Source organism: Salmo trutta, chromosome 30, assembly GCF_901001165.1.
Source record: "Salmo trutta chromosome 30, fSalTru1.1, whole genome shotgun sequence".
Classification (NCBI taxonomy): domain Eukaryota; kingdom Metazoa; phylum Chordata; class Actinopteri; order Salmoniformes; family Salmonidae; genus Salmo; species Salmo trutta.
This window is the reverse complement of record NC_042986.1, coordinates 13,647,397-13,675,043: the sequence shown is the minus strand read 5'-3', so window position 1 is coordinate 13,675,043 and position 27,647 is coordinate 13,647,397. Positions and strand designations below refer to the sequence as shown.

Below are 27,647 nucleotides of genomic sequence, written 5' to 3'. Positions count from 1 at the left end.
GAGATGCAGAGAATAACATTGTCACCGAAATGTAGTTATTCAGACACATACAATTCAGATACACAGTCACAGATACCTAAAATAATCCCTGCCTAGACAAGACTTCAGTTCCCTGCTATTAAAATCTGTATAATCACATACTGTTGTATGTCACCCTGTTGAAGGCTTAACAATCAGTCTGACGTTAAACCATTGGAGGATGACACAGGGGTATAAAACTTTATTGCCCTCACACTGACCTGCGCAGGGAGACTGGCAATGTGGCGGAACTCCCCTCGGGCACCCTGCTTGGCTGGCAGTGTCAAATAAAACCAAGAGCCATCGGATGAAAACAATGGCACCTCCTGTTGGACAAATGAGACAGGCATGGTCAACAATAACAATCCAGGAAATATCACAGGCGGGTCGATTGAGACTGTGTCAGCATACCAGTTTCAATGAGTAGCAGATTGTGGGAAATGAGTGACGCCTACCTGTCGTTGGTTTTGCATTAAGTCCATGACCATTGTGTGTTTCTGTAAAGAAATGTATCAACATAATTAAGCAGCCAACATTATTATTGTAATGAATCCATAAGGACTGGTTGGAGAGAGATGGCAGAGAAATGCTGCAGCGGATCATTGGAAATTCATCACAGGCAGTGTAATTTACCTTATTTAAGCTGGAAGGAAGAGATATGGTGGCTTACGAAAATCAATCCAAACCCGCCAGAGTGTAAAGGAGATGAAAATGCTATAAAAGTAATGCATGGCAGCAGAGCGAGGAGACCTTTGAAGTGACCTTTGACCTCTCACCTCTGAACATGCCCCTGTGGTAGCCTCACACACACAGAGCTCTGATTGGTTCTGGGCCCGGTTCAACCAACGCACCACCAGACGAGTGCTGCTGATCCACTTCACCATGGAGATGTAGCTGTCTCTAGGGAGACGTTTGAAGAAAGAAATACAGGAAAAGAACGTTTCTTGGACAGTAAAATATAAACATTAACAACATTAGTCCTTAGTTGAGCTACAGTATGAAGTTATATTTTGGAGATGGTACCTGGCCCTGAGAGAGTCTGGAGGGATCATCTCTAGAGTGTGAGCTGGACCATAGAGATTCACCACAAACAGGCTGACTGTGGGGATAGTGGAGCCTGCCTATCCACATAGATACACAGATTCAGACTATTACATTAGTATCACATTAGTTAGATGACATGACAGTCTTGGAGCTTTTACACATGCAATTATTGGTTAATTTATATATTTTAAAATCAGTGTTTACCTTAGGGTAAGGAAAGAAAACATTGGAGGGATAGACTCCACCCAGGAAGTAAGGTATCTCCATTAAGGGTGTGGCAGAGTTGTTGATGGTGAAGTATGCCAAGCGAGCGCCATCTTTGGACCACCAGTGGGCAGAGTAAGTCAAGAGCACTTCCTCTGTAAACATTTTACAAGAGAACAAAGCAATCAGTTTCAATACACATTTGTTACTCATGGAAGTCCAATTGTTACACATTGCCAATAGTGCAAAACAATGTATCAAAGTCATATATTATCTGCAATACCATACATCTCAGTGAACAGTTTTCAAAATGACAAACCTCATTTTGCAAACAGTTGTCAATTTTGGAACAGTTGGCAATCCATGGCTATGATAGAGATAGGTTAAAGGAAAACTCCACCCAAAAACAATATTTTGGTCTTTGTTTCATTACTCCATTGTTGACATAGTCCCGAAATGTTTTGATGGTCAGCACTCGAGTTGTCAAGATATGCGACTTTCAAAATACAGAAATCATCTCAGCATGTTGCATCATATGATGCAAAACGCAGCATCATAGGATGCAAAATGCATCATACAGGGATGATTTGTGTTTTTTGACAGTTACATATCTTAAAAACTTGAGTGCTGACCACGGAGTAGTTTTCCTTTGAGGTGTTAGTCGATGTAGCTGCAGTATCTCTTACCTTCATACATCCAGTCGGATAGACCGTTGACCACCAGACCCTCTCTGCCTGTGGATGTGAGGCGTAGGGGCTTACTGGTCATGGCTGGCTGGTAGTAGATATCTCCTTCAAACACATAGGCCTGGCAGCAACAGAGAGACAGTACTAATGCATTATCAGAGCAAGCAGATAGAGAGCTCGGTGTTGGCCGGCTGAATCAAATGTCCTATTGATTCCAAGTGGGAATGCATCAGCCAGCCAAGTTAGAGGCCAATACATCTCAGCTTGCCACTGACTGAATGTGTTGAAGTGCAATTGGAACACAAACATTGCACTGAAAACACTTTACATTCATAACACATAATCCAATATTAATCTGCAACAAACACTGAAATGTTGTTTTTTAATCATTATAACGCAAATATTAAACACAGCTTAATAGAGGTGTTCTAGATTTGTTGTGGTGTTAAATGCATTTCTAGTCCACCAGACACTGTTGAGGTGGGATGCAGAATGATTGAGAGCTGCTGCCTTACCAGCTGGTTCCCCTGCGGTCCCCAGGCTGCGTACTGTATCCCTGCCTTCTCCCCCGCTGGAGAGTTAAGCTCCAGCAGATCTCTGGGACAAACACAGAATCCCCCCCATTAGGAACGAACGGCCTGTCTAAAGCCACTAGTGGATAACAGAGTAGAACGTAGATCCGTCCATGCCTGTTCATAAGCATTTGATAGATATCGTAAAAAAGACAAGATGCAAATGCAAAACCATACAGAGACTGAGATCGGTTCATGCAATGGATCAATACCTCTTTCAATGCATTGGAACAGCACTATGTTCCTCCTAAAAACAGGCAGGCATCTTGTAACAAGACATAACCAGGCATTTCATTTTTGTAAAACGAGCAGATCCTTCTGAATTTCTTCACGAGGCATTTATGCTCCTCACAAGGCCCAGGCTTTCATCCGCAGATACAGGAGAGCTCTTCTTTACTGGTGGGCCAGCAGGTAGGAGGAATCTCTGGCTGTCAATTTCCCAGCTTACTCTGATAGTTAACTACAGTCAGTAAGAGTAATGGATATGTCTGACATAACAGATGACGTTCAGATGAAAAGAGACACACTTGGAGGTGCTTGGTCAGTCGAGGCCAGGGCCCGCTTGCGTTGGCAATACACATGCCCAGTGCAGCCCATGCATTAGCATTCATGGATCTACAGTACCTACCCATTAGCCACATTGTAGATGGCATAGGATGCTGTAAAGGACTGAGAGAAAACCTGTTGGAGGTAGAGGACATGATGGGCACAGTGGTCCAGAGTTACTCAAGAACACACTCAATCTCAAGCACAGACACACACGCTACAGTTAGACCATAGGACAATCCAATTAAGTGAATGAACGGCAAACAATTCCATCAATCACACTGCACCGTCGCAAACATCAGTTCTAACTACCCAGTCAAACAGCTCAAACAATGATAACCCAGTCTCTCCTAACAGAGAATAGGAGACATTAGAGGAATGATGTCATGTGACGATGAGAAAGATGGGGAGCATGTCTTTCTCTAACCCCGAAGTAACATAATTACAGCCAATATCCCTCAGATTCAAAAAGATCCAGAGGGGTAATTCATCTTGACCAGTGATCAACTAGGCATGCTGAAGAGGACACTCCATTTCTAAAACAAAGACTTGAAGTGTGTTGTTGGCCCACTAGCTTCTTAAAGAAGCCAAGGGAAAAGCTTTGGAAAGCGTGTCCCTAATCTAATTGAATGTCACGTCTCCGGTAGCATACTTAACAGTGCAATTGGATTACTTCCCATATTGTTAGTCCTCTAAACTGAGAAACACAGAGAGGCAAAGGAGCATGACAATATAAAGAAGGGCTATGTTTCACACCAGAAAATGTCAGCCTGGGAGAGAAAGGTCACTTTCCTACCAGCGGGACATTGCTTTTGAGGAAAAGGCCACTGCACCCAAAACAAAACACAATAACAACAGAAAACAGTCAGATCTGAAGAAAACTGAGGCACAGAGGTAAAGGATGAGGGTCTGAGCCAGAGGAGTTTACGGCTATTTAACAGGTCACAGAGCGAGCAGTGGGGTGGCAGTGTAACGAGACGAGTCCCTCCCGCTGGGTGGAGGGGTGTCGCCTTATCACTCTGGTTAATTAGCTCTTTAGGAATCGTCAACATAGAAGACAAAGACATGGCTCATCATTTATCATTAGGGGAGGAAAGAAGGATACTGTGTGTGGGGAGGGGACTGTGTGTGTATGTGTGCATCGGTGTGTGGGTGTGTTTGTGTGTGGCCGTGCGTGGGCGTGCATGTGTGCGTGCGTCTGTCTCAGTGTGTGTGTGTGTGTGTGTGGGTGCATGTCTGAGAGCGTGCGTGTGTGTTACAGTTTCTGTGTGTGCTCGTGGGCGTGGGCCTGCGTGTATGTATCTGTGCTCGCCCTTGTATGCGTGTCTAAGAGAAAGATAATGAATTCTAATGTGGCCGCGAAGTAGGTAAGTCATAAATCTTTCCCCAGTGTTCCGCCAGATTGTTCTGCTCCCCCCCCCATGGCTTTACCCCAAATGGAGGAGCCACACTGTAAACAGACCAGTGTGTGTGTGCTCACGTGGGACCTGGCGACAATGGGACAGTAATGAGATTACAACAGTCCTTGTATGAGGCGAGATATTGGTAGGTATTGTTGCGCTGCAGTAGAGTCATTCCATCAAGAAGTGTAACTTGCTTTTTTTTTAAAGCTAGATTGTACAAAATTGTAACATTATGTCATAGAGAGCACATGTTCAACTTCCTGAAAAACACTTTCCCCTCTCAAGAGGTTAACTCCATTGGAATCAGGCATCCCACAGCAAAACAAAAATTCACTCATTTCATTCATCTGCTTGGACTGTCCTCATATTTAGCCTCACAATGAAGTGTTGGACATTTTCTTTTCAGGACAACCTGGGCTGCAAGTAGAACACAAACGAATTTGACATAAACAGTTGCATGCACAAGTTTTATTGATAAATGTCAATAAAACAAATTGGTCTGCCAAGCAAAAATCTGATAAAAAATGAATTTATATGAATGCTGTAAGAAGAAAAATTGTTTGCTCAGTGGGATATGAATATCTAACTAGTCAGTGACAACTGTGTGGAGTTTGGAGTTCGTGACAGTAACTATGTGAGCTTATTACAGTATCACAGACACTATGTCCTGGGATTTCCTGTGATATTCTATGTAGAAGAACCCCTTAACCTTCTAGCGACTCTTGTGTGGCTTGGGAGTGTCATAGAGCAAAATATGTGCGTGTTCGCAGGGGTCTCTGCTTTTCATAGATAGGTCATAGTAGTTTGTAGCTAAAACTGTTCTTACTTTACGGACGTTTTTGTGAGAAGAAAATGTTTTCTGGATCCGCCCTTGTCTCATAAACATCGCTCTAACTCAGTGAATCACACCAGCTAATAAAATCAAATCCAATCTTATTGGTCGCATGCATGTATTTAGCAGATGTTATTGCAGGTGTAGCACAATGTAACAGCGGATGCAGCAGATGTAGACGAATCCAGGGGGTTAGAAGTCCAAAACGTGCCGGCATTACCGTGGGACCAACAAATTACTATAGTAAGTGCCTATTAAGTTCCAAATAAAGTAACAGCGTTGACCGTTACAGGGTTGACCGTTACAGGGTTGACCGTTACAGGGTTGACCGTTACAGGGTTGACCGTTGCAGGGTTGACCGTTACAGGGTTGACCGTTACAGCGTTGACCATTACAGGGTTGACCGTTACAGGGTTGGCCGTTGCAGGGTTGACCGTAACAGGGTTGACCGTTACAGGGTTGACAATTTCATCTTAAATCAACCATAAATCCACTTGTTTTTCAAACAATTCTAGCCTGTCTATCTATGGTAACAGAGTTGATGCGTTTTGCTCGACTCGCTCAGTTTTCCACCACAAAACACCAGGAAATGTCCATAAAGAGCAGAAGCAGCTCACCTGCTTTTACATTATGATTTGACTATTAGATGTTCAATGTCTCTTTGGATTCTTTTTAGAGTGTGCAAAGCTGTCACCAAGGCAAAGGGTGGCTATTTTGAAGAATCTCAAGTCTAAAATATATTTTGATTTGTTTAACGCTTTTTTGGTTACTATATGAATCTATGTGTTATTTCATAGTTTTGATGTCGTCACTATTACTCTACAATGTAGAATTTTTTTACATTTTTTAACTTGACTGAGTAGGTGTTCTCAAACTTTTGACCGGTAGTGTAGTATATGAATCACTAATCACATGAAATAAATATTCATCTTCAGAAATGACGTTCTCAAAACAACAAAATAACGAGGGCTTTACAATGATGGTGAAAAAGTTGAGAAATCTTGGGGTTAAGGGGGTTAAAATCTTCCTAGAATTCACAGAGGGTTCACTGAGGGTCATGTCAAAATGCTGCATTTTGTCACTTTAGTAAGTCTTTATTCATAAAAAATCGGATTTATTGAATTCTCCATGTGGTCTAGATTAAAGGAGACTTAATTTAATATAACAGGCTTTTTCTACTTTAAACATCAAAGGGAAGCAAAAGGGACTCATTTTGTGGAATGACCCAGTACACATAATACAGGGATAATAGATTTCTTCCCCCAGCCCATTGTTAGTACTAAACCTGCATTTCTCTCTGGTAGTGCCTCAATATGCTGTCTTTGATACAAGCACTTCATTGTCTGTAACTGCAGAGCAGACCCAACTCTCCAGTTGTATTTCCTTTCATTCTAAATTGCACAGTCTTGGCAGTTTCCACCTGTCTGGCTCTGGCTGCATTTCCTCATCCTTTCCACTCTATCTCCATCCATCCTCTCCTTCCCCTCTTTTTGTGTCAAACAAAGGGAACAACTCTCACAAGCACTGACGCAAACACACGCATGCATCAACGCACCCACGCACACACGCAAACACACACATTTATCAGACTATTGGCAATTTTGAGGAGAGATTGAAACCTCTGCTACACAAGAGGTTTGAATTTGTTCTCTCCCTTATGCCCCCCTCCCCCGCCACCCCGACTTCTAACTGTACCACCTCTCTCAAAATCTATTTGTTTTCGCCCACGAGGCACAAACCTCCCCAAAGCCTCACAGCTAATATGAAATCCAGGGGATAAGCCTTTCAACTTAACACACAGCCCACTCATCCATTTCCCACCACTGCAGCCCTCTCCTCTAAGCATCCATCCCACTCATTCTTTTACACCCCTTCTGATTGATTTCGATTGGACAGGGTGATCTAAGGGCGAATGGTGCGTATCAAATATTTGTTCTCCCCCTATCGCTACTGCGTCTCTCTCTCTCTCTCCCTCTCTTCTCTCTCTTTCTCTCTCTCTCTCCCTCCCACCCTGCCTCCCTCTATCTCTCTGTCTCACTCTGCCATTCTCAGCGGCACACCGCTCCTCTCCCCAACAAGAAAGCCTGTGCTTGCGGCAAACGGCTATTGTCAGCAGAAAACCCCTAGAGATAGAGAGAAAAAAGTGAGGTAGAGATAGATAGAAAGAGTGAAGGAGTGAGAGACAGGCAAAGCAAAAAGAGAGGGAAAGACTGATCTTGTCGCACCCTGATCTGTTTCACCTGTCTTGTGCTTGTCTCCACCCCCCACCAGGTGTCTCCCATTTTTCCCGTTATCTCCTGTGAATTTATACCTGCATTTTCTGTTTGTCTGTTGCCTGTTCGTCTTGTTTTGTCAGGTCTTACCAGCGTGTTTCCCGGTTCTCCTGCTCAAGTTTTTCTTTTCTAGTCTTCCCGGTTCTGACCTTTCTGCCTGTCCTGAGCCAGCCTGCCTGCCTGCCTGCCTGCCTGCCTGCCTGTACCTGCCTGACTGACCTGGTTTAACAACCTCTGCCTGCCGTCGACCTGCCTTTTGCCTGCCCCTTTCGAATATGAAATATCCTGAGAATCAAACTGCCTCCTGTGTCTGCATCTGGGTAACATCCTCGTGATAGATCTGACTCCATTTAATATTATAGTAAAACCAGGTGCAATCAAGTATTATGCGTTTAGCTAACTAAGATCAAGGAATGGTCATGAGAAGCAAATGCAAAACGCAAGTATTATTTAATCATTTAGTAAAATTAATGAGACCATTATACAAGGCATAATGCATAATTTACAAAGCATCACAAGCCATTATTCTAGGCATGATCAGAGAGGGAGAGAGAGCAGTCATAGCCTAAAAGGCCATGTCCCAAGAGTCCATGGGGTGGAGAGAGTATCTCACCAGCGCAGGTCAGGAACAAAGAAGAAAAAGACAATGAATCTGAGACCCCTTTATAACATCTGAGCTGTTGACCAATGGCATTACTGTAAAGTTAACCTCCAATCAGATATCATACCTACAGGATGTAAAGACAACAGAACATCTGCTTCTCAAAGGTGACACAAGAGAGGGTTGGAGAGCAACACAGAGAAGGCTGAATTACTAAGACAACACAAAGGAAATCTTTTCATACAGTGTAGAGTCACTTTGGGAGCTGGGAAGCCCTACAAAAGGTATACGGTGTGATCATCAACTACTAAATGAGAGAACTTAGGAGAGCAGATCCTACAGCAGAGCGAAAGAGAGAGAGAGAGAGAATGAGGAGCAGGGAGAGAGAAAGAAAGGGAGGGTGAGGGAGAGAGAGAGCAGATCCTATACACTCAGAACAGCAATATATCTGTTCTGGGCTCTTTAATAAGGTGGAAACTGTGCTGAAGGCACCCCCCCATTACCCGTATATTACACCTCTTGCTCCCTCCTTTGGGGAAACGGGAAGCTATTTATTAAGCGAGTGGATATTTACAGAAGGAGAGGGTCGGTGGGGGAAACAGGGAAAGCTATTACAAGGGAAAGAGAGATGAGAAAATGCATGTGTTAGAGTTGTTTGTTATGCTGGGGTTTGCCTCAAACCACCTGCAATTGTGCATTATACATTAGACTAGTATAAGCTCCTCATTAACATTCCCCACCAAACCAGCAGGGTGATTTCATTACTGCATGCAGCTCCAACTTTAACACCCCATCTCCCTCATCACATCTCTCCCCCTCCCCACACACTGCTATCTACATCAAACTGATCCGTCTCTCTCAGCCATCTAATTCCCTCCATTCTTCTACACCACTTCCCCCATAATTACCTAGTCTGAATATTCCCCATACATTTTGCCAGTGATTTGACTATTGGCTGTGTCTGAATAGCATGTAAAACAACAGACTGCTGCAGTACTGTAGTAGCATCACTAGTTCTCTATTTTAAAAAGCGCATTCACACATAGGAGGTCCCCGTACCGGGGAGAATCTACTTTCACCCTTCTCTCTCTCTCTCTCTCTCTCTCTCTCGCTCTCTCTCTCTAACTGTTTCATAAGGGACTAACCTCCCCCTGGTTCATTCCACTGACTGTAAAGGCTGGATTAGAATGCATGGCATTATTGTACTACAGCCACCATGCTGTGCGGAAACAGACGTGTTGTTAGTCGCAAACAGAAACAGATTTGACTCAACTGATTTTCTCTGATGGTCTGGAATAGGTTTGTGGCGCTGCTGTGCAAAACGGTGCGTGAGTGAGTAGGAAACCACATTGCATACAAGTCATCTTTGGTGTCATTGGGTATTACTATGGCTGTGAGTATGATAATTGATCAGAATGATTGACACTGTAAAAATAATATGGAAAGAGCAAGCTATGAGCGTGTTATTTGGTCAAAACAAGCATCACTCACTGGCTGAACGTTGTATGCCAACAGGACAAACCTCTTGTCTGCAGACACATGGAACTTTGTGGTAGTCAGGTCCTGGAAACACGGAATGAACAATATATCAACAACATGCATCAAATGAAAAGATACACATGTCAGTAACTTACTTGGATCTCATATTAGCCTTAACCTTCAAGAACATCATCGCCTCAGGGCTCATATGGATAATGTCAGGGATTGCACTTGGAAAGCCATGGCCCTAGGTGCAGTATCCCTGCCTACGTCATCCGCTGAACGATAAATACTGTTGTAGGCTATCAGCTACAGTGTGGAATTAACATAGCAACAGAGAGGATAAACTGGTGAGAGCCAGAGAGGAGACTTCTCCCCATCTTGACAACAGAACCCTGCGTAGCTTCTAGGCAATGACCCAGATAGGTTTTTCAGCCTCGCTTTGCCAAACCAGGCACTCTTCAAAATGAGGCCCTTGCAAGAAAAATCTCTTTGAAGCCATATGTTGAGGTCTTCAACTGAACAGTGAGGGAACCAAATAGACCTCCTCTACATAGCTATATTAGAGTGAAAGCGACTACTGCTCTTTATTTTTTCGAAAACTACAAAAGTTTGAACAGTCATTCTGTATCCTCTCTCCATCTGGGAGGCCCTGTCAGTCTTTTGGACGGTCCATTTGTCTGGCTGTCTCTGTAAATGAGCCAATCGATAGTGGAATAAGTCTCCTCTACTGTAGGGCCCCAGGGCCGTAACGGCCCGTTACTCACCAGGGAGCTGTTGTCCAGCAGGGTAGCTGTGAGGTTGGAGTGGAGGCTGTAGGACAGGACATGGCCCTCTCTGGTTCTGAGAGCAACCTCATTCTCTGGAAGGGACGACACAGGTCCAAGGGAAATGTGAACCTTTTAGTTGGTTCACTCGATTACAACATGAATGGAAGTTTGCATAGGCTTCCCTACACATGTTGTATCTTGTTCCCCTCCTTCGGGGTATCAAGGTTTATGAAATCAAATTTTATTGGTCACATACACGTGTTTAGCAAATGTTATTGCGAGTGCATTGAAATTATTGTGCTTCTAGTTCCGACAGTGCAGCAATATCTAACAATTTCACAACAAAAACCTAATACACACAAATCTAAGTAAAAGAATGGATAGAAATATGTCAATATATGGATGAGCAATTTCAGAGCGGCATAGGCTAAGACGCAATAGATAGTATTGAATAGAATGCAGTATATACATATGAGATGAGTAATGCAAAATATGTAAAAATGATTAAAGTGACATTAAAGTATCCGGTATATAACTGCTGGTTATTTGTTCTTACGTTTGACAGTAATATCTCACTAAATCTCCTGATACTGGAGCTGTACTTTCAGATATCAAACAGAGGCAGCAGGCTAATCTGGGTTAGCTCAGATAGAGCTAGAAGCTCTTACCATTCAACCAGGTCACACAGGGGTCGTGAACTGTATACTCCTCGTTCGCCAGATCCTCCATGGTGAAACGGGATTGCAGTAATAGATGAGACTCGTCTTCCAGAAAAAAGAGAGAGAGAGAGATATGACATTTGAAGTGTCTCTATTCCTTTGGAACTTTTGTGAGTGTAATATTTATTGTTCACTTTTATTTATTATCTATTTAATTTGCTTTGGCAATGTAAACATATGATTCCCATGAGAATAAAGCCCTTTGAATTTAATGTTGCGAGAGAGAGAGAGAGAGAGAGAAGGAATGGGAAAGTGGGAGAAAGCCAATGGGATAAACCCTCTGTTTGTGTACACCATATCCACCCAGGAATGAACATGAAGCTTGCTCTATTTCACACAGTCCAATGCACAGCTGTTCCTGGGGCTTAGCCTGTTCTTAGCATAGCACTGGAGTCTCCGCTTTGGTCTGAGTGTCTTTTCAATGCAGAGGAACTTTGTGTTTATCATCGTTGGTTTGTTTTGTCCTATTGGTAATGTTATTGTTGATATGTTTTCCGATGGAAAGCCTTGTGAGTCCGTTCCCACTCCTCCTCCCACTGCATCCTCTCTCCTCCTCTCTCTCTCTCCCTCCCTCTCTCTTACTTCCTCTATTCTTCCACTCTCCCCCTTCACTCCACCCCTTGCCTTTATTCCCGTTCTCTCACCCTCCTGCATTCATATTCTCTTTCTTTTTTACCTTTCCTTCCCTCCCCATTCCTTCTCTTCCCTCTCTCACTCTGTGTGTCCTCTTACCAGGTGTGAGCATGATGACTGAGAGGATGACCAGCGATAGAACACCTACAATCACCACCATGGCGATCGCAATGCCCTTCCAATTCCGTGGTGGACCGGCAGAAGCATGCATGTCCTGCCAAGAGAAACACACACACACACATACAAACACATGCACATACACAGTGATGAGCGTTGTGACACACACACACACAGCTGAGAGACAGAACATTAGTGCTGCTTCATTTCCGTAGCCTCACAGCGGGGGTTTCTCTGTCAGACAAGCGGATCTGCTGTGCAGGCTACAGGGAGACTCTGGGGGAATAAGAGCTGCTCACAGCCTTTCACTATGACAGCAATCTGTGTGATTTAGAGTGATTCTCCTTAAAGCAGAGCGAGAAAGTTTGCCGGTGAAAAGCTTGAAATTAATTGCAGACTATATTTTCTGTCATGGCGTAATTTCTCGATACTGTCGCCTCATTTCACCTGTTACAGCTTTAATGGGGCATATGGTAGGGGTTGAGAGGGGGAGGGGCACACTTTCCATGAAAACTAGAAGACCAGAAGACATTCTGCAAGAAAAGCATTTGTTGGAAACATCTGCATAGAAGTCTGTGGTGCAACATGATAAATCAAACAGACTTGACGGAAATTGAACAGAAAGTTTAAGAACACAAGGTGAAACATAAATAAGATTGGGCATTACAGTACAATAAACAGCTGCCATAGGAATATTATGTCTGTATATTCTCTTCAGATGCTCCTCCGAGCTCTGCTGGAAAGAGGGAGCCATGGTATCAGTCACAATTAAAGATAACGGCAGACGAGCTACTCTGTGATCCCTCAGAGTGTCTGCCTATCTGAGACCGGACGCTGGAGCCCAATGCTCACTGATGTGTGAGAGCTCAATCACAGAGCAGCCATAAAGCTCAGCCTTCATTATGGCCGCCTGCCTCTGTAGCCTGGCCTTGTCCTTGGAGCCACAGAGTCACGGGCTGCTGTCCCCCATCACCATCACCTTCCTCCAGGCCTTGATGTGGCCTGGAAACAGCCATGCGGATCGCTAGTTGACAGATTGCTGATCCTCCATCCAGCTCTGTGTTACACCAACTGTCTCTGAACCGTCACTATACAGCAACTTTAGCAATCACACACACACACACACACACTAATTTCTTCTTATGCAATGTACAATCCCCAATCTTGGTCACACATACTCAGAACCTGTCAGCATACTCAAAACGTGTGTGAAATGTCTCCCAATGGGAAAATGGGGAGATAACGAGGAGACAACTCCTATACCTTGACTGGTTGCCAGTATAGATTTTTATTTTATTAGGATGCCCATTAGCTGATGCCAATGGCCCCAGTCTTATTGGGGTCTGACACATACCAAAACACATTAACATGTAGTGTGTGTGTGCATCTATCAGTTACACATACAGTACATGTCAGTACGTACACACAACAAGTAGGTCACATGGGGGAGAGGCGTATTGCCGTGTGTTGTTTCTTCATTTGGTTTGCTATTCACTTGCGCTACATGAGATGGAAGGGAGTTCCATGCAATCATGGCTCTGTATAATACTGTACATTACCATGAATTTGTTCTGGATCTGGGGACTGTGAAAAGACCAATGGTGGCATGTCTGGTGGGATAAGTGTGTGTGTGTCAGAGCTGTGTGTAAGTTGACTATGCAAACAATTTGGGATTTTCAACACATTAATGTTTCTTATAAAAACAAGAAACGATGCAGTCAATCTTTCCTCAACTCTTAGCCAAGAGAGACTGGCATGCATAGTATTGATATTAGCCCTATAAAGAGCAACATGTGCCCCTCTATTCTAGGCCAGCTGCAGCTTAACTAGGTCTTTTTTTGCAGCACTTGAGCATATAACTGGAAAATAATCAAGATAAGATAAAACTAGAGCCTGCAGGACTTGCTTTGTGGAGTGTGGTGTCAAAAAAGCAGAGCATCTCTTTATCGCAGACAGACCTCTCCTCATCTTTACAAGCATTGAGTCAATATGTTTTGACCATGGCAGTTTGCAATCTAAGGTAAGACCAAGTAATTTCCTCTCCTCAACTTGCTCAATAGCCACACCATTCATTGCCAGATTCAGATGAGGTCTGGGACTTAGGAAATGATTTGTACTAAATACAATGCTCTTAGTTTGACAGATGTTCAGGACCAGTTTATTACTGTTTATTCCTGGCCCCCCAGTCTAAAACCGACTGCAACTCTTTGTTTAGGGTTGCACTGATTTCACTACAGTAGCTGTGGTTGCTGACACGTATAGGGTTGAATCGTCAGCATACATGGACACACAGCCGATGTCTTATCTTTATTAGATCATCCTGGCTCCGGTTTCATAACACGTTCAAATTAAAACCACTACTTGCTGGGCCAGTAGGGACAACCCCCACCGCGGTCCAGAGAGACACCAAACCAATCCAGGCTGAAACACAACTGGCCGTGATTGGGAGTCCGATAGGGCGGCGCAGCTAACTGCTCCCTCTGTCCGCCTGGATTACCTCCCCCTCCCCCCATTCTGCTCCCACCATGGGTATTCTACATTACCCTGTCCCCACCTCCCAAATGGACATGTATCATCATTTCTACAGTTGTAAATGTGTATATATTATTACTATCTCATTCCCTTCTGTTTTTTTTACCTGCACTTTTGGAGCTTGGAGCATAAGATTTTCACTGTACCCTGCGAGTACATCTGTGACCCTGTGCATGTGACTAAAAAATGAAACTAATCTAATCTAAAGCAGACACACACACAAACACGTGTAGACCCTAGCAGAGACACATGGTTAACCTAATTCCTTTGCTCTGATGAATCTACTATAGACAGTGTTTTGATTTCAAAGTCCTTCCCTAATGGCTGCATACAACACTCTGCTAAAACATCCTCCCTAATGGGATGCACCGCGACGGGAGGCGTGGTGCATTAGACTACACTTCCAATTAAGGCTGCATGCACCGTTGTAAGAAGATAGAGAGGGAGAACCCTGTGCATGCTGGCTGGGGGAAGAGGGAGTTTTGTCAAAGTTGCAAAAGAGACACAGATACAGGGGACGGGAAGAGAATCCCAAGTGTGGATACACACAGCCACCACAGTCTGGGTGGATTTCAGTGATGGTGATGCTAAATCTGAGGAATTGAGGATCCAACACAGCACTGGCTGCCAGAAGAGGTGGACAGATGAGAGATTAGGTCCTGTCAGTGAGCAACCTGCTTCTAGGAGTTTGATGTTAATATCACCAGCAGGCACACTTTCTGCTGACCCAGAAAAGATCCTCATGAAATGAAAATAAAGGAATAATGTTTAACACACTCCTCAGTGAGCCATCCATCCGAGAGAGTCGAGAGGAGCCTCTGATAAGCTTTGATGAAGCTGTCAGTCAAACCGACACAAGGGCAATCTACTGCTCTGCAAAATGTAGATTTGTAAGGGCAACCAACCATGGATCTCTTGGGGAGAGCACCTTGCGAGAGTCCTCCACAAACATTTCCAGTGCTGACTAAGTTCATTGCATCAGTAAGAGGTAACAAAGCTCCACTCCCAACATGGCAAACAGACAGAGCAGATCAAGGGAATTACCCTCAACAAAATGAGATGATTGATACAGTGTGCAGCTGAACAAGGTCCAGTGGGAAACAATTAATAGGAAGAAAGCAGCCCGTAAAAGGGACTTTCAGATGGACGGACCACTGCAGAGCGTCCCTCCCCGCAAAATATGACAACTTGTGGAATCACTGGACATATACCCTGACCCCTTTCTTCACTGAGAAACTCAACTAATGATTACAGCCTCTTCTTTAAACGAAACACATGCTGTATGTACATTGTAATAAATTCATTGTATTGATTGGCTACAGACTCAATAAGGGAAACCACACAAAATACAATGAATTACTCCATTTGCTCCCAATGCACCAGAGCTAGTTGGTGGGAGATTCTATATGGCTGTTAAAAATTCATGAATTAGACTCTGGGGATCTCCTTAACTCCTTGTCTGTCTTTCATTGGAACAGGTGGTGAACATCCCACAATAAATCATCTGAAGCAGAATCACATAGCTAGTGAAGCTACTGTTGACACATGTTGACTCTCATCTACATATGGGCAGTTCCATGCAAAAGTTCATAGGAGTGTATCAAATTGGGTGTCAAATGAAAGCTAAGACTGTATATTTTTGGGAGATTAGATTCCTTTTTCAACCATTTTCCATCCCCCCAAAAAATAGACATAGGTAAAGGCTTTGGTATCTGGATAAACAGGTGGAAAAGGGGTCTTAGAAAACATCTACCAGGAAAAGTCTTAAAAGGTAAAAGAAATACATCAAAACACAATAATATTGACGTAAAGACGCTTATATTTAGTTTCTGAGAAATTGTTGACCTTCTGTAAGTTGAAGAAATATTGCCTTGTGCTTTGTAATTCTGTTACCAAAAACACACATATCTTTATGATGTTTTCAAATTTCTCTCCCTCATGAGGAGGGAGGATAGTGAAAGTTCACAGAAGTAACAAGTAAAGGTAGACCTATCAATTAGTTATAGGGATTTTACTGATATACATTTTCTTTATGAATTAGTAAATTATTTAAACTCCTAATTCCATTACCAAATTGGTAACGGAATTACCAAAATATCATTAACGAAATTACTGCAACTGAATTGGCTACAATGGGAAATCATAATAGTCACAAACCACAGTTGGGTCACCTGCTACTGTCCTCCCTTCCACTGGCATACTGTTAAGTTCAGCTCAGAATTGTTTTCTTTGTCTTTCTGTTATCCGGTGGTCAAACCAAGAGTGTTAAAACAGTCTGGAAAACCCCTCCCTCTCTCACTCTCTCTGCCTCTCACTCTCCAGTTAATATCAACTCTCCCGGCTCTTACTTTTGAAATTTGGTCATTCCACCCTGGCCTTGATGTTAACGTCCATAAATGGACCGAACTGGACCAAATCTGAACCTAGCATAGTTTGGATAGCACAGTACAGTGGAGTTCAGTACAGTACAGTGAGTAGAGCACAGTAAAATACAGTAGAATACAGTGCAGTACATTACAGTACAGTGAGTAGAGCACAGTAGAATACAGTAGAATACAGTACAGTACATTACAGTATAGTGAGTAGAGCACAGTAGAATACAGTACAGTACATTACAGTATAGTGAGTAGAGCACAGTAAAGTACAGTACAATACAGTACAGCGAGCAGAGGGTGGGGACAGGTCTTTTTCCCATCATATTTTGGTGGGTCATAGAGAAAAAAATCACTGTTTTATAGCTCATCTCATGCTATTGTTCACATTTTGGCATGAGGCTTAGACAAAATGTTTCTGCTTTAAAGCTAATTTCCTGCTGCTCTACACACCTTTCCATGAGGCTGAGAGAGAATCATGCCGTTTTAAAGCTTATTTCTTGCAATTCTACACATTTTGCTATCATATTTCTGGGGGGCACCCAATCAATATTTACTTTCTTGCTTGCCTCACATCCTAAAGGGTTGTAGGTGGTAGGCTATGGATGTGGATGTGGGGTTGAGGAGGCTGACAAATTAGCCCTTTGGGCTAATACCACATAATGCAGCGCTTGCCTCAGTCACATGGAACAGACACAATGCTTTAGCCTCCTCGGCTGCAAGGCATTCTCCTTTCCTTTTCATGCATCCCACCAAACATTATGAAATGACTGTACAAAAGGGCTCTGGGTGGGTACTGTATGACTGCTGCCCCCGCCACACATCCAGTCCTGCTCAACCTTTACTACTCCTCGTCATTGTCGTGTCTGCCTTGGGGAGAATGGGGTGTGATGCCACTGTAAAGCATGGGCGAGAGGAGATATGAGAGAGATGTACATGTCCTTTCAGATCCTGACGCAGGCACACACGACTGAAAAGTACAGCCTGAATGTTCTGTTTCCCCAAACCCATCACAGATAAGAGCTCCATATCTGCCTACAGAAGTGTGAAATCTGTGAAGACAGAAGAGAGCACTGAGGTGCAGTAGCTACATGATTTGCTTTGCTGTGTAAAATAAAAGGCATTGATTGGGACTGGGCCATAGCACAGAGAGACATTGGCATGGGAAACAATAAGGGATATGGATACGCTAACTAGTGTTTGTGGCTTCCTTGTTTAAGCTACAAAATTGAAGAGATTTATTCTAAATTGAGGGGATATGTAAAAATATCCCAACTGGCCACTTCAGACAGAAAATACATATAATGTATTTTCAATTATTTACAATGTCGCACACTATGAAACATACCAATACAACCTAATACAGCACTGATTAAAAACATTTTTGTTAACAGTCTGACACACGATTTGTCAGCCATATGCATTCGTGCAGCTCTGAACTGAAATGCTGCCATGGTTCAATTGCTGCTGTCACTGAGAAGGTGATGGGTGATGTATATTCTTAATTAGACAATTTGTCAAGGCTATAAAGTATTACTGTACTCGAGATGAAAAGCATACAGCAACAGACTAACTAATCTCCAGGGGCAATATAATTCTCAGAGAATTCCTAAAAAAAATGTTTGCAGCGATCAGCCACTGTCCACAAAGATGCAACCAACTACCGTCACATGTTGTGACTGACATTTCTTGGTGTCAGCAATTCTGCGACCTATTGACAGCCTGCAAGTAGACCTACATAACATGCAAAAACTGTTGCAACTTCTTACTTCTCTGTTTGGATAGGCTCACAGAACTGCTGAATGAGTATGCAGTGGACATAATTCATTACAAAGGGGCAAAGAAATATGACGTTAAAATCAGTGGCAAAAAAAGTATGAAATGTAAAATGCAGGAAAACATAGGGTCTGGTGATAAATAATAGACTACTTTGATATTCAGATTTTACATCAATTTAATTGAGTGGGTAGATTGCTTATACACTTTATACAATTAGGCTACAGAATAAAATTGATTATCCATCCATCACCTGCTCATTCACACTCTGATTGCAGAGCTCTCTTTATCAGCATGCAGTATAATAATATATAATAAAGTAAGATCCTCCCCTTTGGCATTGGTAATCCGGTCATGATTTCACTTCAGATTACGCTACAACTGAACAGGCATGTCAGATCTATTCACAAAACAAACATAAATATTTCAATTGCGATAACCGCAACGGGAATGCATGAGGTGTTTTCAAATCTACAGAATTGAACTGTGTCAGTTTAACAAAAAGTCACCACATTAAATCAGTTTGCGATAGAAGAGACGAATGCTGATATGTTTTGGGCTACAATGCACGACCACTGCAGTCAGTGCAGTCAGAGCACAGAAGCTTGTTCAAGAAATGGCAGTATTAATTACATATTTAAAGTATATGAATGAAAAATGAAAACGCAAAAACAGATACTTATCGATAATCAAATCATGTTGATTTAAATGAAAAGACGCTGGTCACAACAGAGAAATACTAACAGGCGCATTTACAACAGTAGCCTACAAGCACACACGCGCACATTCACGCACACGCGCAACTTCAACGTTTATGCATGCTTATCAGAGAGCTGCATCAATGATATTTACACAGATACAGCTCAATGATATTTTACAACAAAAATAAATCGTGGAAGCAACTTAAAAATAATGAAACTATTCAGTAAGCCATTTACCAGGTCCGTGGTCATGTTCTGTTGTGTAGTGGCAATCATCTTTGCTGTCTTCAACAAGCGTCTTCCTAGAATTAAATCGTGCTCCTTTTAGCTTTTGATCTGCATGCATGCATTGTTCGCAAGTTGTCCAAGTGAAAACGTTGATCTCTCTCTCTCTCTCTCTCTCTCTCTCTCTCTCTCTGAGGGAGGGACAGTTTTATGTGTGTGTTGTTCTGTATATGGTCATTTGACAATTCCTCACTGATTTTCAATCCATACCACTGATTAGCTCAGAAATTAATCAAGACACGGTCAAAACCTCTGTCTCAGCAACATTTCATGGTCATACCCACTGGGCACACACTGGTTGAATCAACGTTGTTTCCACCTCATTTCAATGAAATGATGTTGAACCAACGTGGAATAGACGTTGAATTGACGTCTGTGCCCAGTGGGTAAGTAGTCGCGGGGCTGAAGCCTGGGCTGCTGGTCTTACTGTTGCATGCCAGCACTAAATCACAGCTACTGAAATCAAATAGCCTAATTATGATGCCAATATAAATATAACATCCCAATAATCAATATGATATAATAAGAATAATAAATACAAATGAATGTTAATAATACTAACGCTTAATAATTATCATAATAATCATCGTCATTCAAACGTAATATGGATTATTGTAGATTTTCCCAAACGTTCATTCATATTTGCCACATTTTATTTCTGCTACTGTTGCTTGCTTGCAGGACTGTCTGATCCAGGATCAGAGCTAAGTGGTAACCGTTTCATGGGGCTGCTGGTCCCTATGCGCGAGGACGTACAGCTACGTGAAGAACGTCAGTTGATGTTCATTGGCTAGCGGGTAAATTTGAAATGAAACGTGCCTGTCTTACCTGAATACACACTTCCAGGAGCTGAGGGTGAGATGATCCGAACAAAAGAATAACACACTTGCTCATCAAGTGACAAAAGAGAGGTCAAAACATTTGGCTGTGGAAAAGTTTAGGTGTTTTGTCTGCCTTATTTCATTAGAGTGGTGGACTCAGCAAGCGGTATGTAATTGTAACGTTAGTTATTCTATTAACGTTAGCATGCTAGCTAGCTGTAGTTTTTTGAATCATAGTTACATCACTAACAATGTTGGCTAGCCTAGCTAAATCTACGGTTGCTTACTAAATTAGCTAAAGGTATTGTATGTTTTTTAATGACAATCAGCATGTTTACTCGCATCTTCAACGTTCGTTAGGTTACTATGATGAATAGAGTAATAGTAATGGCGTCTTTTTAGGCACAAACTCCGCCATGGTTCGTTGGACAAAGCTATGGGCGTTTGGGATAAATGCCGAAAATAAGGTCTGTGGCAAACACAGGCTTAGGAGATCTTATACGTTTTTGTTCTATGAGATAATCTTCTTCTAACTTCCACTTTTTGTGCAAATTTGATTATTTTATGTAATCAAAGAAAGCACAGGCTTCGTAATTCATAACGGTCATTTTAACAGACATGTAATCTCATAAAACGCAACGTAAAATCTTCTAAGGCTGTGTTAACCTCGGACCTTATTGTCTCAGTTTAGCCAAAACCGTATTCTAGTTCAAATAAAATAATTTCCTCATAGAAATGGCTGAACGAACCAGAGGTAACTCCTTTTCGGTTTATAGGACTAACGTTACAAGCTCTATGATTAGGGTTCACCAGCAGAAAATTGTGCCGAAACAATTAGCTTGGGGATGATGTTATTCAATATTGACATTTAGCAAAATTATTTTTATGAGCCTCATAGAAGTTCATTATCAGTATTGGTTTCTATGTGCCCTTTATTTCCCCCAGAAGATGGACACTGCTGTGATGAACCTACACAGCTTGTTTGGCAGTCTGCGGTCTCATGTAGACATACTCAATGAGAGCATTGAGCCCCGTAAGTAATTCTGTTTAATTTGATTTGACAAGGAGATTAATAATATAGACGATGGATAAGATGTATTTAAAGCTAACACTCATTATTGTGCAACTTCTCTTATCAGAGTTCATCCAGATGGCCCTCAACTTTGAGGACTGCCGTCGTAGATGGCTCAGGCTTGAGCGGGACCTGGGGTCCTGCAAGGAAGTGCTTTCCAAGGCAGAAACGGAGAGGGGAGCCCTGGAAGTCAAACTCAAGCATGCTCGAAATCAAGTGGACGTGGAGATCCGCCGCCGCCAGAAGGCAGAAGCTGACTGTGATAAGTTGGTGTGTATGCACAGACAAAGTCTATCTTCATATTTTCTTCTCTTCACTGGCACCCTCAGACTGGTTCAATCTTCTCCCAATAAACTGTTGAATGGCTTCATACGACTCCTCTCACCTCCGCTCTCCCTGTGTTCTTCTGTGTTACAGGACCGCCAGATCCAGCTGATTCGGGAGCTTCTGATCACTGAGGGCTCCAGCAATAGCATCCAGCTGAATGAAGAGCAGCGTTCTGCTCTGGCCTTCCTTAACGCTCGTTCTCAGGCGGCACCAGCCAACCTTAACACCAGCCGAAGGTAAGGACCCACTTCTAGTGCCTTGCTCCTGTTCATGAGTTGGAAAGCTTACCAATGCATTTTCTATTAACATATCAACATCTGAAAAGTTACAGTATTTAATTTGGTTATTTTCCATAGACTGAAGACCATAGATGAGTCTGCCTCTATTTCATCAGACATCAGCTATGATAAAACGGATGACTCTCTGGTAAGTTTGTATTTGTCTTGTCTAAATGCTTAAGCCTCTGAATCAAGTATATTACTCATCCAAACCTTTAGCTTGGGGACTGGCTAAAGCAACCAATGCATAATGTCATTTAGATGACAAGTTGACATATTTTGCAATAATTAACCTGGTCTGTTTGTTTGATAAACCATTCCAGGACTGGGACTCATCCATCGTGAGAACTGTGCGACTGAAGAAACGTGAGAAGAGGGTAAGCAGTTCATTGGAATTATTTATTGAATGTGTAACTGAAGGGCGCGGTGGTGTATTTGTTTATTAACATGTTTGACATCTTCATTACAGCGTTCTGCCTCAAGACATTTTGTTGATGGTCCCCCATGTGCTTCCAAAAGGTCTCGATCAACAGGCAGAACTTCTGAGAAGGTAAAGGTTTTAGTTTCATTTCTATAAATATGCCTATTGCCCGAAAACCTCTGAAACCCTTTAAAGGGTCTCTTAAAAAGACAAATGTCTTATCCCCCCCATGCAAGCGCTTTTTTTTTATGCATTTATATAGATTTTTACTAGCACTGACTTTGCTGATAACTTTTTTATTTAAGAAATTACTTACTACGACTATTGTGGTTGTTTCACTTAGCTATCTTATTGTGAAATTTCATTTCTCAACTTCATATTAATAATCTCTAGCACTACTTGAACATCAACACATGAAAATGGCATGTTTTGTAGTTAAAAAGATGTTTCCAATACACATCGACCAATTAGTAGGCAATGCTTACTCATTGGTTAAAATCACATGATGTACACAGATGTCATTTGAAACACTTATCTTCCTGTCTTTTTTACTACCAAACATAGAAATACGCCATTTTCACATATGTTGATGTTGGGGTGGTGCTTTGCTGAAATGTCCCTTTAAGATGAATGCACTAACTGTAAGTCTGGATACGAGCATCTGCTAAATGAATAAAATGTAGGTAACTGAGAGTGGTTACTCATTATACTGTTGAGGTTTAAAGTGATTTGACTGATATGTTTAATGGCTGTAGGGAAATGAGTCTCTTGTGGCCAAGACTACAGTGACCGTGCCTGCTAACGGAGGTCCCATCGAAGCTGTTTCTACTATTGAGTCTGTTCCCTACTGGACTCGGAGCAGGAGAAAGACTGGTAACCGCTCTTACTCATTTACTGTGGATTTTGTGAACTTTAAAATGGAAGATGGTATTTTTATGTCGAAGCATGATAGGATATTTATTTGGGAAGCAGCACGCAGCGGGACTATATTAGTTTATCCTTGACAATGTGACATGTTCATAACTCATCATAGCTGCATTGTCAGAGCAGTATTTGACCTTTCTCACTCCCACCTGTGCAGCTACACAGGAGTGGGACTCAGAGTCCGTGAAGTCTGAGGATGTCATGTTCAAACAGCCCAGCAGGCCTCAGGAACCCAGCACGCCCCAGGGCAACGGAGGTGTCCGTCTGCACGAGTTTGTCTCCAAAACGGTAGGAATGTCATTTTTTTTCAGTCAGAGAGGGTTATTACATGGGTGAATTTAGCAAGGCAGAAAAGGCTATTTTATTGAATTAGCTTTTGTAATAAAAATGTGTTGCTTTGGTTCTTATTTTCAGGTTAAAATGACAAAAGTTATGGTTTGTGCGAACTTGGATCAACCACGCTTTGTTTTACCTCACGCACAGGTAATCAAGCCAGAGTCATGTGTACCTTGTGGCAAGAGGATCAAGTTCGGAAAGATCTCCTTGAAGTGTCGTGACTGCAGAGTGGTCACCCACCCAGAGTGTCGTGAACGCTGTCCCCTGCCATGCATCCCCAGCCTGAGTGGCACTCCTGTCAAAATCGGACAGGTACAGGGATGTTTCTTGTGAATTCTCAACTTGTATTCATATACTTAAACAATACGTTCATTCTGATACATGCAACTTGTCTGTATTCAAACATCTTGTGATTTCAGTGTAGTCTAATGGGATAACCATTCTCTCTTAAATGTATTACCAATCCCAGGGTACGCTTACAGACTACGTCTCCCATGTCCAATCTCCCATGATTCCCTCTTTGGTGGTGCACTGTGTCAATGAGATTGAGCAGAGGGGCCTTCATGAGGTGAGTTGTCATCTCCAGTCTGTTAAAAAAAATCCTGACAGCCTCACACTTGGCTGAAAAATTGCTGTGTTTTTTTAAAGCTTAGTTTATACAGTAGTAATATAGCTTCAAACTCTTTTTCACACTTTATCTATGATTGAGCCCAGTTTCACCGTGCTCTTTTCTCTCCCAGACCGGCCTCTATCGGCTGTCCGGTTCAGACCGCACGGTCAAGGAACTGAAGGAGAAGTTCCTGCGTGGGAAGACTGTCCCGCTGCTCAGCAAGGTGGATGATATCAACTGCGTCACTGGGCTCCTCAAGGACTTCCTCAGGAACCTCAAAGAGCCCCTCCTCACCTTCCGTCTCAACCGCACCTTCATGGAGGCTGCAGGTGGGTGTTGGCCCTATAGCGATAAAACAATAACTTTATCACTCTGTGGTTGGTTTGGCCAGTGGTTGACTAGTAGACTGGATAAAGGTGTCTTTTAGTTGCTTTGCATAGCCATTTTGTCCTTGGGCACACTAAATGTTTTGGTTAGTAATATAGTCAAATGTGGTAATGTTCAGTGTTCCTTCATGATGTTCTTGGTCACCAATAAATCTAGTTACTAAGCCCCTGCAATGTTAAATTCTTCATCTGGACTAAAACAAATAATAATCAATGTCTACAACTCAAATTCTGTGCTCTCTACTGACGTTTCACTTTGTCCTCAGAGCTTGCGGATGAGGATAACAGCATTGCCCTGATGTACCAGACAATCAGTGACCTGCCACAGGCTAACAGGGACACCCTGGCCTTCTTGGCCATTCATCTTCAGAGGTTAGCATGTGCTGTGCAGCTCTCCTTACTCATTTTAAATGTAATTGTTGCTCCCTATCATTGACCCTTCGAGATTTGTTGCTTGTTTTTCCCCTCGATAAATGGGCTCCTATTGCCCAATATTCATTCTCTTTCAGGGTTGCACAAAGCCTGGACACTAAGATGGACATCACCAACCTGGCTCGGGTGTTTGGGCCAACTATCGTTGGCCATGCAGTGCCTGACCCAGAGCCCATGACTATCCTGCAGGACACCAAACGCCAGCCCAAGGTAACTCATTACAGCAACAGTCTTGGTTTAACTTGCAGTAAAAATACCATGGTTACATTTTATCGTCTAATTATTTTAAGTCTTGCAAGTTGTTTGGTCTGTCTAGCCCCTTCAAAGAGGATGTGGCAATATGCTGTAATTCCTAAGGAAAAAAACAGAAGCTAATCTATTTCTATTATTACCCAGGTTATTGAGCGTCTGCTGGGCCTGCCGGTGGAGTACTGGAGCCAGTTCATGATGGTGGACCATGACCAGCCGCACCCTGATCACATGATTATTGAGAACAATAACTGTTATACCCCTGACCACAAAGGTGAGTCTAGTCAAGCATTATCTCAGCAACCCAGTACCAAATCCCACGTGGGTGCCTGCCTCTGGCCAGCTCCTCCATTTGGTTAATGTGTTATTATATTGACAATTTATGAAAAATATATGTTAAAAACAAATGCAGATGTACAGGTTGGTAACCAACTGGGGTAATGTGACTAATGTTGACTGTGTATTGATGTTGTTCCAGTGAGCATGCTGGGTCCTCTCACCACTCCAGAGCACCACCAAATGAACAAAACCCCTTCTTCCAGCTCTCTGGGTCAACGCATGAGGTCCACCCTTAGCAAGACTACACCCAAGTAAGCGCTCTGTCCTGTCATGCATTTTACTTATTCAGTATTTGTTGTAAGTCACTGCAATGTGTATGTAGTTCCTGGCTGAAGGACTTGGGTTTTTGCTTGTCTCAATGCAAACGCCATTGTTCAACAAAACAGACAGACTTAAGTTAATGTATATGATCTCTGAATAAGTCCTTTCACCAAGTTCTGATTTGCTCCCTTTTAACGTTGGCATCATTTCACTAATGCTAATACTGCCTGGCTAATACTGTTTTTTTTGTGTTGTAACTTTCAGATTTGGGAGTAAGAGCAAGTCTGTCGTGGGAGTGGGATTCACCAATCGCCAAGGAAACTTTTTTGCATCGCCGCTCCTCAAGTAATCCAAAACCACTGCAGAGCAGCTCTCTGTTCAATACCTAGCAATAGATTTGTTATATTTTATACTGCTTCCACAGATGTTTTTAAATGGTAGGATTTGTGTTTTTTTACGTGTGCAAAAAATATATATTTTTCCAATCAAAAGGGAGGGTCTCTTTGGAGCTCAGTTTTTTTTAAAGTTGGCTCTGAATCAAGATGCTTTCTGTTGATTTCTCATCACCTCTGGCAATGACATGTACTAGGTTTGTAGATACAATTTAAGGTTTTTCTTCAGTTTCCTCCTGTGATTTATTTACAAAGAAACCTTTGAACATTGGTTGAGAATGTGTGTGTCTGAATTTAGGCTGGTGAAAAAAGGTTGATCTATTATGGATATCTAACATGCAATTTGCTCATCACTAGTTAGAAAACAACTTTGCATAGAGCTTTTTATGATGGGCTTGAACAGAGTTACTGTGAGTGGCATTATATTTCTGTTTTTTCCTGTATTTGTATAATCACTTTTGAAAGGCCTACATGCTTTTGCAGTTTGATTGTACATGTTTAACTCCATTTGTCTTTTACATACTCAAGACTAGCCACAGTATGGCAATACTAATACGATGCAGCGTCTTTAGTCTGCAGTGTTCTTTAGCTATAATTATCTAACAGAGGTTAACCAAGTAGCTGTATGCTTGGTGAGTCCAGTACATTTTGCCATTGATTCATTCAACTTGATTATACGTTTTGAAGGGGAAAAAATATTCACCTTTTACTTTTTTAAATGTAACCTTTTTATTTAACTAAGCAAGTCAGTTGACGGCCTACACCGGCCAAACCCGGGCGACGCTGGGCCAATTGTGCACCGCCCTATTGGACTCCTAATCACGGCCGGTTCTGATACAACCCAACTTAGGTTTAACATTTCACCGGTTTCCTTTTCTGGGCGTTCTATAATATAGCTTATACTCCAAGTAGTCCTCGGACATTGATTACTTCAGTTTTACACACTCTTCATGACCATCTTTGTTTACACAATGGAAGGTTGGTTCTGGCTATAATGTTCTGTGCCCCTAGCGACTTAGAACGCTGCATTGCGTAACTGAGAATCTGTGTAGAAATAGTGGCATTTCAACAAGAATGTAACATTTCCTTTGATCAAAGCTTTTTCTGGTCACTTTGTTTTGTACAAGTACATGCTGTATGATCTGTGATTTGTAAAAACAGTATACAGTACATTTAAACTGGTCTTTCTCATTACCTTTCGTTGTTGCTGCACTAACTTAAAAAAAATACAGGTAA

At 42.4% G+C, this 27,647-nt stretch overlaps 2 protein-coding genes across 5 annotated transcripts in view; one reads left to right on the top strand and one right to left on the bottom strand.

Annotated features, from left to right (window-relative positions):
- LOC115168000 (inactive dipeptidyl peptidase 10) overlaps positions 1-19,696 on the bottom strand; it is a 39,213-nt gene extending 19,517 nt beyond the window's left edge. The window contains exons 1-13 of one of the 3 annotated variants that reach the window (XM_029722831.1): positions 19,516-19,695; positions 11,880-11,994; positions 11,097-11,192; positions 10,426-10,520; positions 9,671-9,742; positions 3,153-3,205; positions 2,468-2,549; positions 1,953-2,073; positions 1,267-1,421; positions 1,042-1,139; positions 795-918; positions 474-515; positions 240-344 (exon numbers count right to left, since the gene is read on the bottom strand). In XM_029722831.1, the coding sequence (XP_029578691.1) occupies positions 240-344; positions 474-515; positions 795-918; positions 1,042-1,139; positions 1,267-1,421; positions 1,953-2,073; positions 2,468-2,549; positions 3,153-3,205; positions 9,671-9,742; positions 10,426-10,520; positions 11,097-11,192; positions 11,880-11,994; positions 19,516-19,554 (1,197 nt within the window). In that variant the 5' untranslated portion in view covers positions 19,555-19,695. Of the gene's footprint in view, positions 1-239; positions 345-473; positions 516-794; positions 919-1,041; positions 1,140-1,266; positions 1,422-1,952; positions 2,074-2,467; positions 2,550-3,152; positions 3,206-9,670; positions 9,743-10,425; positions 10,521-11,096; positions 11,193-11,879; positions 11,995-19,515 lie in introns of those variants that run through there. The other 2 variants (XM_029722832.1, XM_029722833.1) reach the window with 2 other exon arrangements.
- A 670-nt stretch (positions 19,697-20,366) lies between these two features.
- On the top strand, positions 20,367-27,602 carry racgap1 (Rac GTPase activating protein 1). 2 transcript variants are annotated; one of them, XM_029722827.1, is made up of 17 exons: positions 20,367-20,550; positions 21,333-21,417; positions 21,524-21,726; positions 21,874-22,019; positions 22,140-22,209; positions 22,385-22,438; positions 22,531-22,611; positions 23,238-23,355; positions 23,564-23,694; positions 23,890-24,054; positions 24,212-24,310; positions 24,483-24,681; positions 25,005-25,110; positions 25,248-25,380; positions 25,567-25,693; positions 25,898-26,009; positions 26,284-27,602. In XM_029722827.1, the coding sequence occupies exons 2-17, from the start codon at positions 21,333-21,335 to the stop codon at positions 26,366-26,368; spliced, it is 1,914 nt and encodes a 637-aa protein (XP_029578687.1). In that variant the 5' UTR covers positions 20,367-20,550; the 3' UTR covers positions 26,369-27,602. The 2 variants fall into 2 exon arrangements, with proteins under 2 accessions (XP_029578687.1, XP_029578685.1); XM_029722825.1 differs by having other exon boundaries at positions 21,330-21,417.
- Positions 27,603-27,647: the final 45 nt, after the last annotated feature.